Source organism: Bufo gargarizans, chromosome 9, assembly GCF_014858855.1.
Source record: "Bufo gargarizans isolate SCDJY-AF-19 chromosome 9, ASM1485885v1, whole genome shotgun sequence".
Classification (NCBI taxonomy): Eukaryota; Metazoa; Chordata; class Amphibia; order Anura; family Bufonidae; genus Bufo; species Bufo gargarizans.
Window position 1 is genome coordinate 106,215,321 of NC_058088.1, and position 17,203 is coordinate 106,232,523.

The window sequence follows — 17,203 nt, forward strand, 5'->3', positions numbered from 1 at the left end:
TCCATATTCATCTGTATCACTGTCGTCAGGACAGCGATATAGATGAATGGTGTAGAGAAGCAGGGGAGAGGCATCTATCAGAGGCTTGTGCAGGTGGCGCGATGACGTCATCCCACCGCCTGAGCCATACAGAGCGGAACACAGGCCGGAAGAGGCCTGCATCGCATCACTGACAGCAGCATAAAGTATATGTGTTTATTATTTTTATTATTTATAGTATACTGTGGCAAGAAGAGGGGAGGGGGCACTATATACTGGCACAATTTGGAGGGGTACTATGGAGAAGAGGGGAAGCACTATGGGGACCACTATGGAGAAGAGGGGAAGCACTAGGGGGGCCCTATATACTGCCACAATATGGGGGGGGACACTATGGAGAAGAGGGGGAGCACTATGGGAGCCACTATGGAGAAGAGGGAAAGCACTATGGCTGGCCCTATATACTGCCACAATATGGGGGGGCACTATGGAGAAGAGGGGAAGCACTATGGGGGCCACTATGGAGAAGAGGGAAAGCACTATATGGGGTGGCACTATGGAGAAGAGAGGAAGCACTATGGGGGCCCTATATACTGGCACAATATGGGGGGCACTATGGAGAAGAGGGGAAGCACTGTGGGGGCCCTATATACTGGCACATTATGGGGGCACTATATACTGGCACATTATGGGGGCACTATGGAGAAGAGGGGAAGGAGCACTATGGGGGCATCTACTGGGGGCCCTATGTACTGGCATGTATTATTGGGGGTTTCTATGGAGAAGTGGGGGGGGGGAGGAGCACTATGGGGGCATCTACTGGGGGCACTATATACTGGCACTCATTATGGGGGGCTCAATGGAGAAGTGGGGGTAAAGGAGCACTATGGGAGCATTTACTGGGGGCCCCATTTACTGGCACGCATTATGGGGGGGCACTATGGAGAAGTGGGGGAGAAGAGCACTATGGGGGCATTATATAGGAGCATTTAATACTGGCACCCATTTTGGTGCCACTATGGGGAAGGGGGGAGAGGAGAATTATGGGGGAAGTCTATAGGGGCATTTTATACTGTCACATTATGGAGGACAGGGGAGGAGCAACGGGGCAATTTTTGTACTGGCGCACATTATAAGGGGCATTTTTCTACTGTCACACATTATAAAGAGAATTATTACTACCAGGGGCATTATGGTGGGCTTTATTACAACTGGGGGACTATGGGAGCATTATTTCTGTACTTCTGAGACACAATTACTGTTGGGGGCACTGTAGGAGCACTATTACTACTAAGTGCACTCTGGCACAGAATTATTACTATTGTTGGGATTTTGGGGAGCACTATTACTGTGGGGGCACCCTGGCACAGTATCAGCTTAGCACAATTATTTTTGGGGGACATTATGGTTACACTATTAGTGTCAGGGACACTATTTGCTGGGTGCAGTTATTTTTTTGAGCATTCTGTTCCAATAATTATCGAAGGGGGCGCTATCTGTGTGCAACTAGGATTTTCATGGGGTTTATCAGTTTATGGAAAAGGTGATGGAAAAGTAGGAAACTAAGATGTCTGTCAAACTCTGCAGAGACGTGAGATGGCTGAAAGAAATCATCATGGCGGTCTGGTCTGAATGGAGAAGATAAAGAAAGAGAACATCTACATCAAAGGAGACGTCACTGGATATAAGAGGTATGGGGCGCTGTATTAGGCTACTTTCACAACTGCGTTAGTGATTCTGGCAGGCTGTTCCAGCAGAGAATTCACTGGATCCGGCACTGCTGGATGCACACTGGATGCCCGCCGCCCCCATCAACTACAATGGGGTACGGCAGAGATCCGGCTACAATTGGGGGGGGGGGGGGCTTTTTTGATGTTCGCCCTGTTGGTAAATTTCCCTAGAAACTGCCCTGCCTCAGACAATAGAAAAAATAATGTAAAACTGCTTAAACCATTATGGGGTGAAGCAAACGAGTAAAGTGAATAGACAGGGGTCAGGACATGTGAGAAAGTTTATATTAAGGCTCCGGGTAAAAAGGAAGCACTGAAAGTAGCAACAAGGTGATGATACTGGGACATCCAGCCTTTCATTTGAATGCAAATGTATTTGGGGGCAGGCAGCTATCTCTGACATCAGACAGCGCCTTAGTAAACTGTTACTGCCAGCACCTGGTCACACCATTGTTAGTCATGTGTAGGAAGGAGACTCCAGGGCTTGCAGGGGTCATTTCTAGATAGAGCAAAGGAGTGAGAGAAGCCAGGGTCATTCTGGGAGAACTTCAGCTAATGATGACATTGCTAGGTCTGGTCCAGCTATGAATATCACATGTGGCCATCATCCTGGGTGTAAAGACGTTAGCATGTATCCACTTTCTGCAAAATCAGCGAATAGTGTTAACAACCATACAGGACAAAATTATGGGGCCAATCCACCATATTTCAATTACGTTGCCTATCACCAAGTGCCAGCTATGGATAACCAGGCACAATCTTGTGGAGTTTGGGGATCTCAATATGGATCAGCTCGGGAAGACTGGAATACCTACTCTGCGTCACCATCCAACACCAGTAACATCCTTCCATCTGACTTGTCACCAAACCAATTTCCTTATAATTCTCCTGGTTACAATTCTCCACATCCTTCCGGACATGGGATTTTACATTCCGCAGAGGGAAACCATACGGTCACAATTTCCCCTGGCAGTCAAAATTCTTATGAATGGATGAGGAAAACAGTGCAATCTACATCCACAGGTAAGGAATAAAATCATCTTTACAGCTAAAAAAACTGCATTCATTTATTTTTAGATTTATAAAAAAAACTTGACTTACAAACGAATTGCAAATTCCAGGACTAAATGGAATTTCAATGCTTTGCTACTACTAATATATTATTAACAGAAGTAAAAAATCATACTTTTCTATATTAGCAGTTCTGATTCCAAACGTGAATGTTTAGATTTAGTGTTAAGGATCTAGGTAAAGTGAACTTTATTTCTCAACATTACATAATACCCTGGAAAATCTAAGAATCTTATGCCATTCCCAGTTCTCAGCTAATAAACTAATATAAGCTAAGAGATCTAACCTTGCAATATGGGAAAGGGGGGGTTATCCTTGTAGGTGTATTTGAAGTTAGTTTTTAGACTGTGTTGCTATGTGCACCTGCGCCAAATTTATGAAAATGCCACACAGTAATAATAAACTTGTCGAAAGTGCAATGTTGCTGCACCTATTTCATTGAAAGTACTTCTGGAGTATAACTGGCGTGGAGTTTAAAAAGTTACAAAAAAGTTGGACTTTGTTACAAAAAAATGATGTACTCTGAAATACCAACCAACTATTCACTCCACTTCTGAAAGTGGTGCGGGAAGGCACAGATCACAAAAAGTTAAACATTTTTGTGCAAAACCCCACATGCAACAGCACTTTCAACATTTGCACGCCCAAAAAATGGCGCACCAGATTTGACAAATGTCCCTCATAGAGTTTAAAGCTCTATAAATCACACCTTAAACCACACAAGTAAATACTGTAGGGAAACCCATTAACACCAGCCAGAGAAAGGGTAGTAAAATGTGTTTATTGGAGGGTGTGCCACGCATAATAAATCTATAAAAACTGTCAAACTAATATAACTTAGCAAATACCTGCTAGTTTAGAGGGTTTATGTACCCTGTGCCGCAAGCCAATCGAATATTAGTATATGTATTTCAGACAATGTAGCTCATAGACAACCCACATAGCACTGAAGGCAGACATCGGATATGTATTACCGCTATACAGCATTAGTTAAACATGCTATCTGATACTTTTTACCTATAGGACATAAGTTATGTCATCAGCAATCGCTATGTGCGTGGCCAATGTTTCCTTATAGATAATACCAGCATTTTCAAAGTGTGCAAATATCTTATGTCTGTGGCCACCTTTAAAATTGAGGATTACCAAATATGTTTCACACTTGCGTTGTTGTTTTCCGGTGTTGAGATCCGACAGAGAATATCAAAACCGGAAAGAAAAAAAAAATCTGTTTAGTTCTCATGCATTCTGAATGGAAAGAGATCCGTTCAGGATGAAAGCTCTAGTTTTGTATCCAGTCATAAAAATTGAAAAAAAAGCGTATCCATCACTGAAAACTATTTTAGGAGCCTAAAAAAACGGATCCCTCACCCATTTACTTTAAATGTATTTAGTAACGGATTTTTTTTTTTCCCGTTTTGATTTCACACAACTGCATCCTAACAAAACGGATGCATCCTGATGCGCAAAATCAAAACTGATCCATTTAATTCCGGTATTGAAATCCTCTGCCGGATCTCAATACCGGAATTAACAACGCAAGCGTGACAGTAGCCTAAGGTTCCCTTCAGTGGGCAGATTACCAGCTGGTAAACGAGTGTCGATCAACAAGATAGCAAATCGATATTTACTGGTTTAATACATTTTATTGTGGCAATTATCCTACTTTATATGAATGAATGATCGCCATTACGATCATTCATTCCAATACATGTGTATGTTGTCAGCAGCGTATCCCCTGCAAAAATAATATGGTAATGGAAAACAAGTGTTTTCTCGTGTGTCGGCTGATCGGTGGATATGTTTACATGGGGACATGATCTATGAGTGTTTTTCAGCCTTAAGGCCTCATGCACACGACCGTTGTTGTGTTCCGTGTCCGTTGTTCCGTTTTCCGTGATTTTCTACGGACCCATTGACTTTCAATGGGTCAGTGGAAAACTCGGCTAATGCATTGTTTGTCATCCACGTCCGTGATCCGTTTTTCCAGTCCGTGAAAAAAATATGACCTGTCCTATTTTTTTCACGGACAACGGTTCGCAGACCCATTCAAGTCCATGGGTCCATGAAAAAACACGGAGGCACACAAGATTCTCATCTGCGCCCGTTTTTTTCCTATCATTTGCATGGCAAACTTGACTTTTTTTGATTTTTTTTAACTTTCCTTCATGTCCGGAGATCCTCCAAAAATAGTGGAAGACACACGGAGACAAAAACGGACACGGATCACGGAACAACGGAACCCTTTTTTGTGGACCGCAAAAAAAAATACTGCCGTGTGCATGAGGCCTTAAGGGACTTAATTCACTAAACACAGTAATTTCAGGATGTAATGTTGATTCCCTTACAAATCCATACCAGAAATCCACAAGAGATGCATATAGGTCGTGCTGTAGATTTTAAACTTATCTGCCCAGCCTGAATGAATTTTGTAAAACGAAATTTATATCCATTTTATTGTACTTAGTAGCAGATTTTTGGTACCGAATATACATTTAAAATCCACCATAAATCCACCCTGTCTGAATGCGACCTTAATAAGATCTATTAGTCTAGTAGAAGTAATTGACAGTACAATAAAAAAGGTCATGAATTATTAGCTATGAAGGCAATGAATTACCCTTACGACCACTCTTTCTAATCGCTATAATTGCCCCCTCTAAATGAGATTTTAATGAGATCTACACCCCTCATAGAGAAGATCTGAAATATGTTCTGACCTATTATGTCAGGTATCACTTAACAACATGTGTGCTAATACAATGCAATGTGCACTTTGCTAGGATCCATATACAGAACGGACTCTGGGGTAGACCTTCTGCATATGCTGGAGCGGACAGCAGACAGAAAGCCTGCTTCTTCTTTACATGTTAATGACAGCATTTGTAAACTCATTGTGAGGTCTGTGGTTTTGTGGTCACATTGTCCATGGTTTAAGGACTATCTGTCATATTGAGGTAGCTAGGCTTTTTCACACTTCTTTCCCTTTTTGCTTTGATATGCAATTTTGTCTTCCCCATATCCCCCTTTCTCCTGAGGTTATACTGCCGGAAAGGGTGCTGATTTTCACAGCTAATAAAAGACACCACAGGTTTTTATTGCCCTTGGAAGACTTTTATAGCGAGGATCATACTAAAGCGCTGACTTAAAAAAATGTATATATATATATACACACACACACACATAATTTTGCAACATATTCTCATTCTTCCCTTAGTTTGAACTGTTTCTGGATTCTCTTTGTACCTTCTTAGCATCAGATGGTACCTATAGATAAATACAGCTGGCAAAGTCATAAAGTTGGGGGTTGAGCATGGGAAGATGTGGACATAAATGCGTTGGCCCTTACTCTACAATGGACACTACTATACAAAGAGGGCACCAAAAGTCTTTTGTTTTTGTGCATGATACAAAAGGAATTTTTGTGAAGGTGCAATAAATAAACATGGGGTGAATGGGCATTCTGTAAAAATAGTGCTCACAGGAAAGAGACAAATCATTCGGAAAAAGACAAAGTATGAATACACCGCCTCTGTCTGCGAATGCTTGCGTTGCTTTAATAACAGAGATATATGTTTTAGAGCTGTACACTGAAAATGCTAATTGGGCAATGCACTGATTGGATTGACTTCAGCTTCTTATTTTATTCGTAAGGTATTAGAAATCTGTATGCTGATGGGTTCATCTTTACATGAACCAGATTCTCCGGTCTAGACATCCACTTTTCATATGTCATGCTAGGACATGTTGAGGTTATGGAAAAAAGTACGGAGATTCGGGCCAGACAACCCAACATATGATGGGTTAATTTACTGCTCCAAAAATATCCAATCCTGTGTGGGTCTTTCTACGGGGACCGGTGATTTGTCAGATTATTGCTCCCGATCACCGTCAGATCATGATGAGGGATAAGGGCTGCAGCTATCATCTCCACTGTATGGGGACAAGCGATTGATACAATCATTGCGTGTCCCCATAGGAAATGATTATTCCTGTGCAGCAGGTCTTTGCTTAGACAGCGCGATATTCTGCACAGGAACAATGGTTTTCTGTGCCGCCCGAACAACACGATCACCCAATGAATATTCGTTTGCTCGTTGATTGGGTGACTGCTGACACCTTTTCCGTGTAAGAGAACCCTAAGCATGCCCATACACCTTCAATATCTGTTGGCCAAGTGCCGGTGCAGGCGAGAGCGATCTCTTCTGATTACCCCATACATGTACACACGAAAGCCACGGACAGATTTCTCACATTGAACAAATTCAAGGTGGCTGATCCTTTTGTCCCCTAACGTTAATCTCCCCATACACATTAGATTGTCGGCTGGCATTACTGTAATGTGTATGGCGGCCTTAACACCAACAAACGAATGTACCAACAATCTAATGGATTGGCGTCTGCTAGATATCACTGAACTTTAACCCTTGGGGTAGAAATGAATCATTCACGTTGCATTTTTTTTATCTGATTGCCTAACAACGTGGACGAGCTGGTTCCATGGCTGCTTCTCCTACCATTCTCCTGAAAATTCCTGGTAGTCCCTAACGGCAGGTACTCCTTCTCTAATGAGTATGGGGGTGTTCAGACTCTTCCGCAATGGCAGATGTTGGAGTAAAGAAAGATAGGGCTTGTTGGATTCCAATGTACACATTTCTTTGTTCTTGTCAAAGACTGGCCACTTTCCAATTAGAGAAGTATGGTATCAGCTTATTCCACTCTCTCCAGTGAATATACCTGACCACTCAGCCTAGCATGCATGTCCAGTATATGGTGGAGTCAGGAAGAATAGCTGTCTGCTCAACGAGTGTTGGAAACCTTAACCCCTTAATCACCAGTCCTGAAAAGGCCTTGTCCTCTTGGGCAGACCTGCTTCATGGTGCTGGCTCCCCACTCCTTCTATCCCCAGCTTCGGCTGTGTCGCTGCACCCTCAGGATGGTAGCTTCTATTTTGACACTACAGCAGCCAGTCGCTGGCCGCACCAGTGACCAGCTCCCCTTGCGTCACGTGACCATTTGACATGATGCTAGAGTCGCAGGTTGCCGCTGCGGCCAGAGATTAGCTGCAGCAACATCAAAATGAATGTTGGCATCCTGGAAGTGCAGTGAAGAAGCTGAGGCCGGGGAGAAAAGGAGCGAGGAGCCATGAACCAGGTAAGTAGGCTTCCCTTCGCAAGTCTGCCCAAGAAGAAGCGGTTGCGAAAACCCCCACAAAAGGTGCACGACTCCTATAATGACCAGACAATTTTGGGGTGATTTAGCACACATGATGGTTTAACTGTCCTAACTTTTTTATTTGTTGGACTGCCAAAATCATTTTGCAATGTTTTTACATGACACCCAGGGCTTTTTATTCATGGTTTTGTAGAGAATCTTTTTTAGTTTTATTTTGGGAAAACTGCAAACAATGTAAAAATCATTTTTTTTATTTTTATTATTTTTTTATATTGTACACAGCGAGAGCTGATCATGGTCGGCTAAGATTTTGCAGCTCTCCTGTGCCTCCTCACATAATGACTGGGTCCAACAGTATAGCCCCTAACTCTATTCACTGCATAGGGCTCATTGAGAGCTATGCACCAAGCAGAGGGGAAGGCCGAAGTGGTAATAAACCTTCTATCTTACTCTCTGGGGCCCCGGCTGTCACTGATCGCCAGGGACCTGACCTGCTCCTGCTAGATTGCAGGAGTAGGATCTTTAATCCCGGATACATGATAAGTGTCTGATCACTGGGGGCTCCATCTCTGGGACCCCTGATGATCATGAGAACATGAGAATGGGTGGGTCCCTTGCCCCCCTTACTCCTCACTCCAAACCCTGCCGCTCTGTTTAAGACTGATGCAGGGGCAATGCGCATGGTCAAGCTCTATCCAAAATCATCTTCAAAGCATTGAGGTGGAACACAGGACATGGGCCCCCATTATCATGATCAGTGGAGATCCCAGTCATGGGGTCCCCAGCAATCAGCCACTTATCACCAGGCTCGGACTGGCTCACAGGGGTACAGGTAGATCCCCCGGTGGGCCCTTGAGCAAGGTGGGCCCCTAGTCTCCCACCCCTGCACAAGTCACACATAACACATTAGACCTACTGCACTATATATATATATATATATATATATATATATACATATACATATATATATAGTACAGACCAAATGTTTGGACACACCTTTTCATTCAAAGAGTTTTCTTTATTTTCATGACTATGAAAATGGTAGATTCACACTGGAGGCATCAAAACTATGAATTAACACATGTGGAATTATATACATAACAAAAAAGTGTGAAACAACTGAAAATATGTCATATTCTAGGTTCTTCAAAGTAGCCACCTTTTGCTTTGATTACTGCTTTGCACACTCTTGGCATTCTCTTGATGAGCTTCAAGAGGTAGTCACCTGAAATGGTCTTCCAACAGTCTTGAAGGAGTTCCCAGAGATGCTTAGCAATTGTTGGCCCTTTTGCCTTCACTCTGAGGTCCAGCTCACCCCAAACCATCTCGATTGGGTTCAGTTCCGGTGACTGTGGAGGCCAGGTCATCTGGCGCAGCACCCCATCACTCTCCTTCATGGTCAAATAGCCCTTACACAGCCTGGAGGTGTGTTTGGAGTCATTGTCCTGTTGAAAAATAAATGATGGTCCAACTAAACGCAAACCGGATGGAATAGCATGCCGCTGCAAGATGCTGTGGTAGCCATGCTGGTTCAGTATGCCTTCAATTTTGAATAAATCCCCAACAGTGTCACCAGCAAAGCACCCCCACACCATCACACCTCCATGCTTCACGGTGGGAACCAGGCATGTAGAGTCCATCCGTTCACCTTTTCTGCGTCGCACAAAGACACGGTGGTTGGAACCAAAGATCTCAAATTTGGACTCATCAGACCAAAGCACAGATTTCCACTGGTCTAATGTCCATTCCTTGTGTTCTTTAGCCCAAACAAGTCTCTTCTGCTTGTTGCCTGTCCTTAGCAGTAGTTTCCTAGCAGATATTCTACCATGAAGGCCTGATTCACACAGTCTCCTCTTAACAGTTGTTCTAGAGATGTGTCTGCTGCTAGAACTCTGTGTGGCATTGACCTGGTCTCTAATCTGAGCTGCTGTTAACCTGCGATTTCTGAGGCTGGTGACTCGAATGAATTTATCCTCCGCAGCAGAGGTGACTCTTGGTCTTCCTTTCCTGGGGCGGTCCGCATGTAAGCCAGTTTCTTTCTAGCGCTTGATGGTTTTTGTGACTGCACTTGGGGACACTTTCAAAGTTTTCCCAATTTTTCGGACTGACTGACCTTTATTTCTTAAAGTAATGATGGCCACTCGTTTTTCTTTACTTAGCTGCTTTTTTCTTGCCATAATACAAATTCTAACAGTCTATTCAGTAGGACTATCAGCTGTGTATCCACCTGACTTCTCCACAACGCAACTGATGGTCCCAACCCCATTTATAAGGCAAGAAATCCCACTTATTAAACCTGACAGGGCACACCTGTGAAGTGAAAACCATTTCAGATGACTACCTCTTGAAGCTCATCAAGAGAATGCCAAGAGTGTGCAAAGCAGTAATCAAAGCAAAAGGTGGCTACTTTGAAGAACCTAGAATATGACATATTTTCAGTTGTTTCACACTTTTGTGTTATGTATATAATTCCACATGTGTTAATTCATAGTTTTGATGCTTTCAGTGTGAATCTACAATTTTCATAGTCATGAAAATAAAGAAAACTCTTTGAATGAGAAGGTGTGTCCAAACTTTTGGTCTGTACTGTATATATATATATATATATATAAGCTCAGATGACTTGTAGGTACAGAGGTCGCCAGCCAGTAACCTCTTCTCAAAGTCGCTGCAGGGACCCCCATAACCAATTATCTTGTAGTGCCTTGCTGCTGTCTGCTACTGTGAGGAGGTAATATTGAATGCATCCATATGGTGGGCGCCCAAAATAAATGTTACTGGTGGGTCCTAGGCACACTGCTTATCACATATCTGGTGGATAGGTAATGAAAGCATGTGTTCAATGCATTTGGTTTGGGGTTTTGATTTATGGCTGAAGCTCTGTCTATGGCCACCTCCAGGTATGAGGAAAATATCTTCACTTTTCCATACAAGTATAAATCGTACTGTACTTTCCCTAACATGAAAGGGAGTCTGACCACCAGTTTACGGCTCTGGCTTGTCAGAAAGGATAAGATCACCTTGTAGCTCCTTTGTCTGCTATCAGCTTAAAATTAGCACCTCAATAGCATTTAGAGAACCAATTTAGGGCATCTTTGTTCCTCTGTATGATTCCAAACTAACTTCAAAGAAAATTAGGAAGGATCAAAGGCAATAGCACACTTAGGCTGTGTTGTATTTGTTTGTTATCTTCACAGTTGTGTTTGGCTTTTGTTCCTTTGCTTTTTTCCCCCTTGAGTTGTTCACATCCTGTCTCAGTAATGTACAACTCACCTGGAGGCATGTTCTATCCAAGACTTACCTCTTCCTTATATTTCAAAGTACAAACCAATGCAGTACGGCACCATGCATAGAAATGTTTTTACTTTATAGAAAGCATCAACTTGCTAATCTGGTTTTGCTACTTCTCATTCTTGACATACCTACATACTGTACGTAGGCCTTCAGATGCTTCCTGGGAAAAACTTTGCTTATGCATTATTTTCAAATGGATGTTAATTATAGGAATATTAATTCATTTTACTTACTTTCATGTAGGCAAGACAAGAACCAAGGAAAAATATCGGGTTGTGTACACTGATCACCAGAGACTGGAGCTGGAGAAAGAGTTTCATTACAATAGATACATCACAATCCGACGGAAAACTGAACTGGCCACTAGCTTAGGTCTTTCTGAGAGACAGGTAAAGATTATGAAGCGACTGTTGAATTATCCTTCACAAAGGGAAACTGCCATGTTGAACATGGAGTCGATCCACCGGCGGCATCTTACAGAGAAGTAGGAGCTGAGCAGATTTACATGTAGTTTTGTGGGAGAAGATTCAGTATAACTTGTAATTTATTCATTTAAATTCTTGCTTTTTCAGTGCTTAGGAGTCAAATGGGTTGTCCTACTCAGCGAGTATCTGCAGTCTCTGTACGGGTGGAATTACACTGCCCGATGGTCAGGCACGGCGAGCACCAATGGATGGGAACACAGGCAGATGCAAACCGGACTGGGGTTCCTTCGGCCCACCAGAGGAAATTGTTCTTGAGGCCCAACCCCTATATCATCAATGTAGTCTAACAGGTTTTGATTTAAAGAAATAGACTCTCATGACAATATATTGTCTCCAAAAGCAGCTCTTTTTTTCTCTCTTGACCTTTGGGGCCCACTATGGTCTCAGTCTGGTACCACCAAAGAATCTTCTGTTACTCTGTTGGAAAAGTCCAATGCTGAAACAGAATATTGGTGGAACGATTGCTCCCCCAGTCATTCCACCCTCGTTCTATTCATTATCGGCAGCACAACCCTGATTTCACAGGAAAATGTGCTGCTGATAATTGGGCATCGTTTATCCTAATCAGCTGATGAACAAGCATTTGGAAAAGATATCAGTATGGCTCACTGGCTGCTTGATTATACGAATCAGTTATCGAGAATCCGCATTCCTATGAATTATTCCCGGTCTAATAGGCCCTTAAGACTGTGCCTAAAGAGATAGTTGGACCGTCCACTCGACTCCTAAGCAAGGATTTCAATTAATAAAATATACGTTATACTGAATCTTTCCCAACAAAACTATATATTAATCTTCTCTGCTCCTCCAGATCTTTATTCATGGTAAAACAGGATTTAGATAGATGTCACCGATCTCTGAGTCACTAATTCCCTGTAATCTGGGGGGCAGCAAGTGTTCACTATTCCTGCAGCGCCACCACAGGGGAGACAAGGCTTTACATTGTACCAACTAAAATTAATTAACTGTCCATGTCCTGCCTGAATTTTTGGGGTCCTCCAGAGTGAGAGATGCTCTTTATAGCCACTCTCTACTTTATCCGCCATATACATAATTCTTTACCATGACAGTTAAAGGGGTTGGCCACCTTTTAGTTACTGTTGACCAATGTGTTTGTAAGATGATTATATGGCACTTACTAATATAGTCTTTTTTTTTTTACAATTCTATGCCATTTTCTATATTCCATAAGGCATGCCCTCTTGTTTGCCAAGTCTTTTGTGCTGTCCATAAAATGGCTGCTGATGGAGGGTCATGTGATCAGACAAATCACCTTCATGTAGACATACTGATAGGGACCTTAGATTGTGAGCCCCATTGGGGACAGTTGGATGCTAATGTCTGTAAAGCGCTTCAGAATATAGTAGCGCTATATAAGTTCATAAAATAAATAAATGTGAGGTCTCCTATGTTCAAATTCACTGCACCTGCCAACTGTTCTTTAAATGATGGGAGTCTAGTGCAGGTGCAGTGTGTCTGAATAGAGAAAACATCCCATGGAGGTGATTTGCCTGGTCACGTGACCCTCCATCAGCGGCCATCTTATGGACACCACCTCTGTGTGGACAGCACAGAAGATTTACCTAACAATAGGACATGGCTTCTGAAATACAGCAAACGACACAGAATATCAACAATGGCTATATTAATATAATACACATTGGTCACCAATAGCCAGAGAGTGGACAACCCCTTTATTGGTTTTTAACCACTTGGAATCATTTTGAGCATCAGGATGACTTTTATATCAGTAGAACTACAAGAAGAATACAAATGCATATTGCACTGAAGCACCAAAACAGTCCTACAGGGACAACTGGTTACAAGTCGTAGTCGCACTAAACATTTTTTGTGTATGACCAACTAGTGCTTAACTAATAATCTTACAATTCTTGCAGATAAAAATCTGGTTCCAGAACCGCAGAGCCAAGGAGAGAAAACTCTACAAGAAGAAGATGAATCAGTTTGATGGAACAGGCTCTCTGCAAAGTGATTCAAGTTCCGCCAGCCCTAATCCACTTTGTGACTCTCTGCCGCATGCAGACATGCCAAGCTCTTTGTACCAGCCACCACAACTTGCACATAACTTGAACAATGGCCTACAGCCTAACAGCATAATACAGCAAGTCACGGTATAAATAGGTTGAACTTCCACGGCCTCTCACAACCAACTAGGACTGATTAAGACTTTAGTGGCTCCATTGAATGTTGTCCTGATGTGCCATGGACGCTGCTTGTTATTCTTACTTAGTGACTTCGGTGGAATACCGACCAAATAGCAAGGGCATCGGTCCAAAAAAATGGAAAAAGGAGCACTGCGATAGGGGAGAACATGTGCCGATTTTACCCAAAGCACCATAGTGTCCAATGACTTGATAACTTTCCTTGAACTGGCTTGTAAAGTACGTGTTAGAAGCTATAAACATGTTACAATGGATATTGTACTGGTACTGCAGGGGACAATGGATATTATAACGGTACTGAAAACATCTTACACTGGATGATATGAAGCTGTTTGTCTATTTTACTGTAAATCAAGTTTTCCAACCCAAAACCTACGTATACTATGAAAATATCTGCTTTAGGGCTCTTGCACACCGTCGTAGTTTTAGTCCACATCCGATATGCGTTTTTGCTGATCAGATGGCCACCCATTCATCAAAATGGGGCAGCAAAAGATGCATTTGTAAGTCCGTTCTGCAGAAAAATAGAACATGCCCTATTCTTGTCTGTTTTGCAGACAAGCATAGGACTTTTCGGCAAGAGAAAAAAAAAACAAGGCAGCAAGCACTCGGCCGGGATCTGTGCTTTGCGGATCCACGATTTTCAGACCGCAAAAACGGAGCCCTAAATGTTGCATTTCACAAGCAGAAATACTCCATTATATGTTCTAGTTATGCCGGCATCTGAAACGGACACTATTCATATGGACAAACAAAGATTATCATTTCTATAAACTATACGTTACATAAATAAAGACTTATAATTATTAAAGCCAAATGTCATGTTGAAGCTTGTAAAATTACATTTACTGGGGTCACTCTTAATAGAAAATTAAAGAGATTGTCCAAGGGATAGCCTATCCTCAGGATAGGCCATCAGTATCTGATCTGTGGTGGTCCGACATCCAGAGCTCCAGAGCCAGAAATACACAGATATATAAACTTTGTTCGGTCGTACCGATCCTATTCAAACTTATACTTGAGATATAAATGATACTCACTCTTTAGAAGCGTGACTTGCACTTTTCCATCTCTTTATTCTTTATATACAATCATAGCTACAATGCTTCATAATTCTGAGACCGCTGAACTGATTGCTATCCCAAGCTGGGCGATGTTTCGGGGGTCACGCCCCCTTACTCATGCGTAACTGTGGGATGAAACCAGGCGTCACCGGGATTTTGTGTATAGAGCTGAGGACATGGGTTGCTAGATGGGCGCTAGCTCATCCGCAATACCCAGTCCCCATAGCTCTGTGTGCTTTTATTGTGTAAAAAACCCGATTTGATACATATGCAAATTAACCTGAGATGAGTCCAGTACATGAGATGAATTCAGGGATAGGACTAATCTCAGGTTAATTTGCATATGTATCAAATCGTTTTTTTTACACAATAGAAGCACACAGAGCTATGGGGACTGGGTATTGCGGATGTGCTGGCGGCCATCTAGCAACCCATGTCCTCAGCCCTATATACAAAATCCCGGTGACAGGTTCCCTTTAAATACAATCTATTTCCATCGTCATCATCAGACATTTGCTTATATTCACAAAGTGTTCATTATATATATATATAAAACATTCATATTGCATTTAAAACCAGTTATCGAGACACTATTTCATAAAAATACACTAAAATTGCTGATTTCATTCAACCCCTTTGGTTTCATTGTATCCATTTTCATAATCCATCTAGTTTTAAATTGTAATAATTTTTGTTTATTCTCTACTGGAGTGGTAGCTTCATCCACACAATCCAATACCATCTATTTGAAATCATGCCATTTATGTTTCACTTCATAACAATGTTGCAACAATGTAGTTTCACTATATTACTTTCCCTTTTTTTCTCCTTTTTCACCCTGAGATTCTACATATCGTCGGATATTAGATTTATGATCATTTAATTGTATCCTTATTTCTCTTTTTGTTTGTCCTATGTACCATAGGGCTCTTTCACACGAGCGGATGCCGTTCGGGTAATCCACTGCGTGAAAGAGAGCTAAGCCGCGCTCTGGACAGCAGAGACACGGAGCAGTAACTACAAAATCACAGTCAGATAAAGTTGTCACCCTGATTTTGTAGTAAAAAGATGACAGAGAGGTAAGAGCATTATCAGTCATGTTAATGGCTGTCCAGACCGCGGCTTGGCGGTCTTTCACGCAGTGGATTACCCACACGGCATCCGCTCGTGTGAAAGAGCCCATAAAAAATTCATAGGCAATAAATGCCATAAAACTTGTAGAAAAATGGCGCATTGGAATCCAATATCCCTGACTTGGGTGATTATTAGAATTATCTTTTTGGATGGAGTTACAGTTTGAACAGGATAAACACGGAAAGGTCCCTCTTTCTAGCAGCTAAAAACGTTTGTCTACTTTTATTTTTTACTCTAATATAACCTTTAATCAACATATTCCCTATAGTTTTTCCTCTACGATAGGAAAAACTAGGTTTTTCTTTAAATAGTCCACCTTATTTCTTATCGTGTTCCCAATATTTGCAAATGGTCTTTTTTTTTATTAAAGGGGCTTGTCGATCATAGGTACCTATATACATATAGCACATTTTTTAGTTAACATATTTTTCTGTTTTTTATACTCAGTCTATTTTTGTGATGTGTTTTGCTCTAATGAATTGACCTTTCGGTATGTTTTTAAATATGTGTGTACATTAAGGTATTATTCCTATCAGTCGGTTTAGTAAACAATGTAGTAACAAACTCCCCATCATCACCTTTCTTAATCTCAACATCTAGAAACTGTATAGTCGTAGGATGGTAATGTAACTGACATTTTATCGTTTCATGACAGGAATTCAGATACTCTATAAACTCCAGTAATGTCTGCTCAGTATCTTCCCATAATAAAATATCATCCACGTAGCGAAGCCACATGGATGTCTTCCCAAGTTTTCCACATATTGGTTTTCTAATGCCGTCATAAAAATCTTTGCAAAACTTACAGCTACGGAGGACCCCATTGAAGCCCCCCACAGCTGCAAGTAATAATCATCATTAAATTAAAAGTAATACACAGCCCTGTCCATTGTGTAGTGGACGGAGCTAATTACTGCAGCACTGTTCCCATTCACTTCAGTGGGAGCAATGCTGCAGTAACCAACTTCATCTACTGCATAACGGATGGAGCTGTGTAGTTCTGGTGCCGGAGCTACTGCAGAACAGATGATTGGAAAAAGTGCAGGGTGTCGGACCCCCTCCAATCAGGTAGTGATGGCCTGAGGACA

The 17,203-nt window shown here is 41.9% G+C and overlaps 1 protein-coding gene across 1 annotated transcript; it reads left to right on the top strand.

The window, feature by feature from the left end:
- Positions 1-2,293: 2,293 nt before the first annotated feature.
- On the top strand, positions 2,294-13,872 carry LOC122919612 (homeobox protein CHOX-CAD-like). Its single transcript, XM_044268731.1, has 3 exons — positions 2,294-2,732; positions 11,493-11,638; positions 13,633-13,872. The coding sequence occupies exons 1-3, from the start codon at positions 2,294-2,296 to the stop codon at positions 13,870-13,872; spliced, it is 825 nt and encodes a 274-aa protein (XP_044124666.1).
- Positions 13,873-17,203: the final 3,331 nt, after the last annotated feature.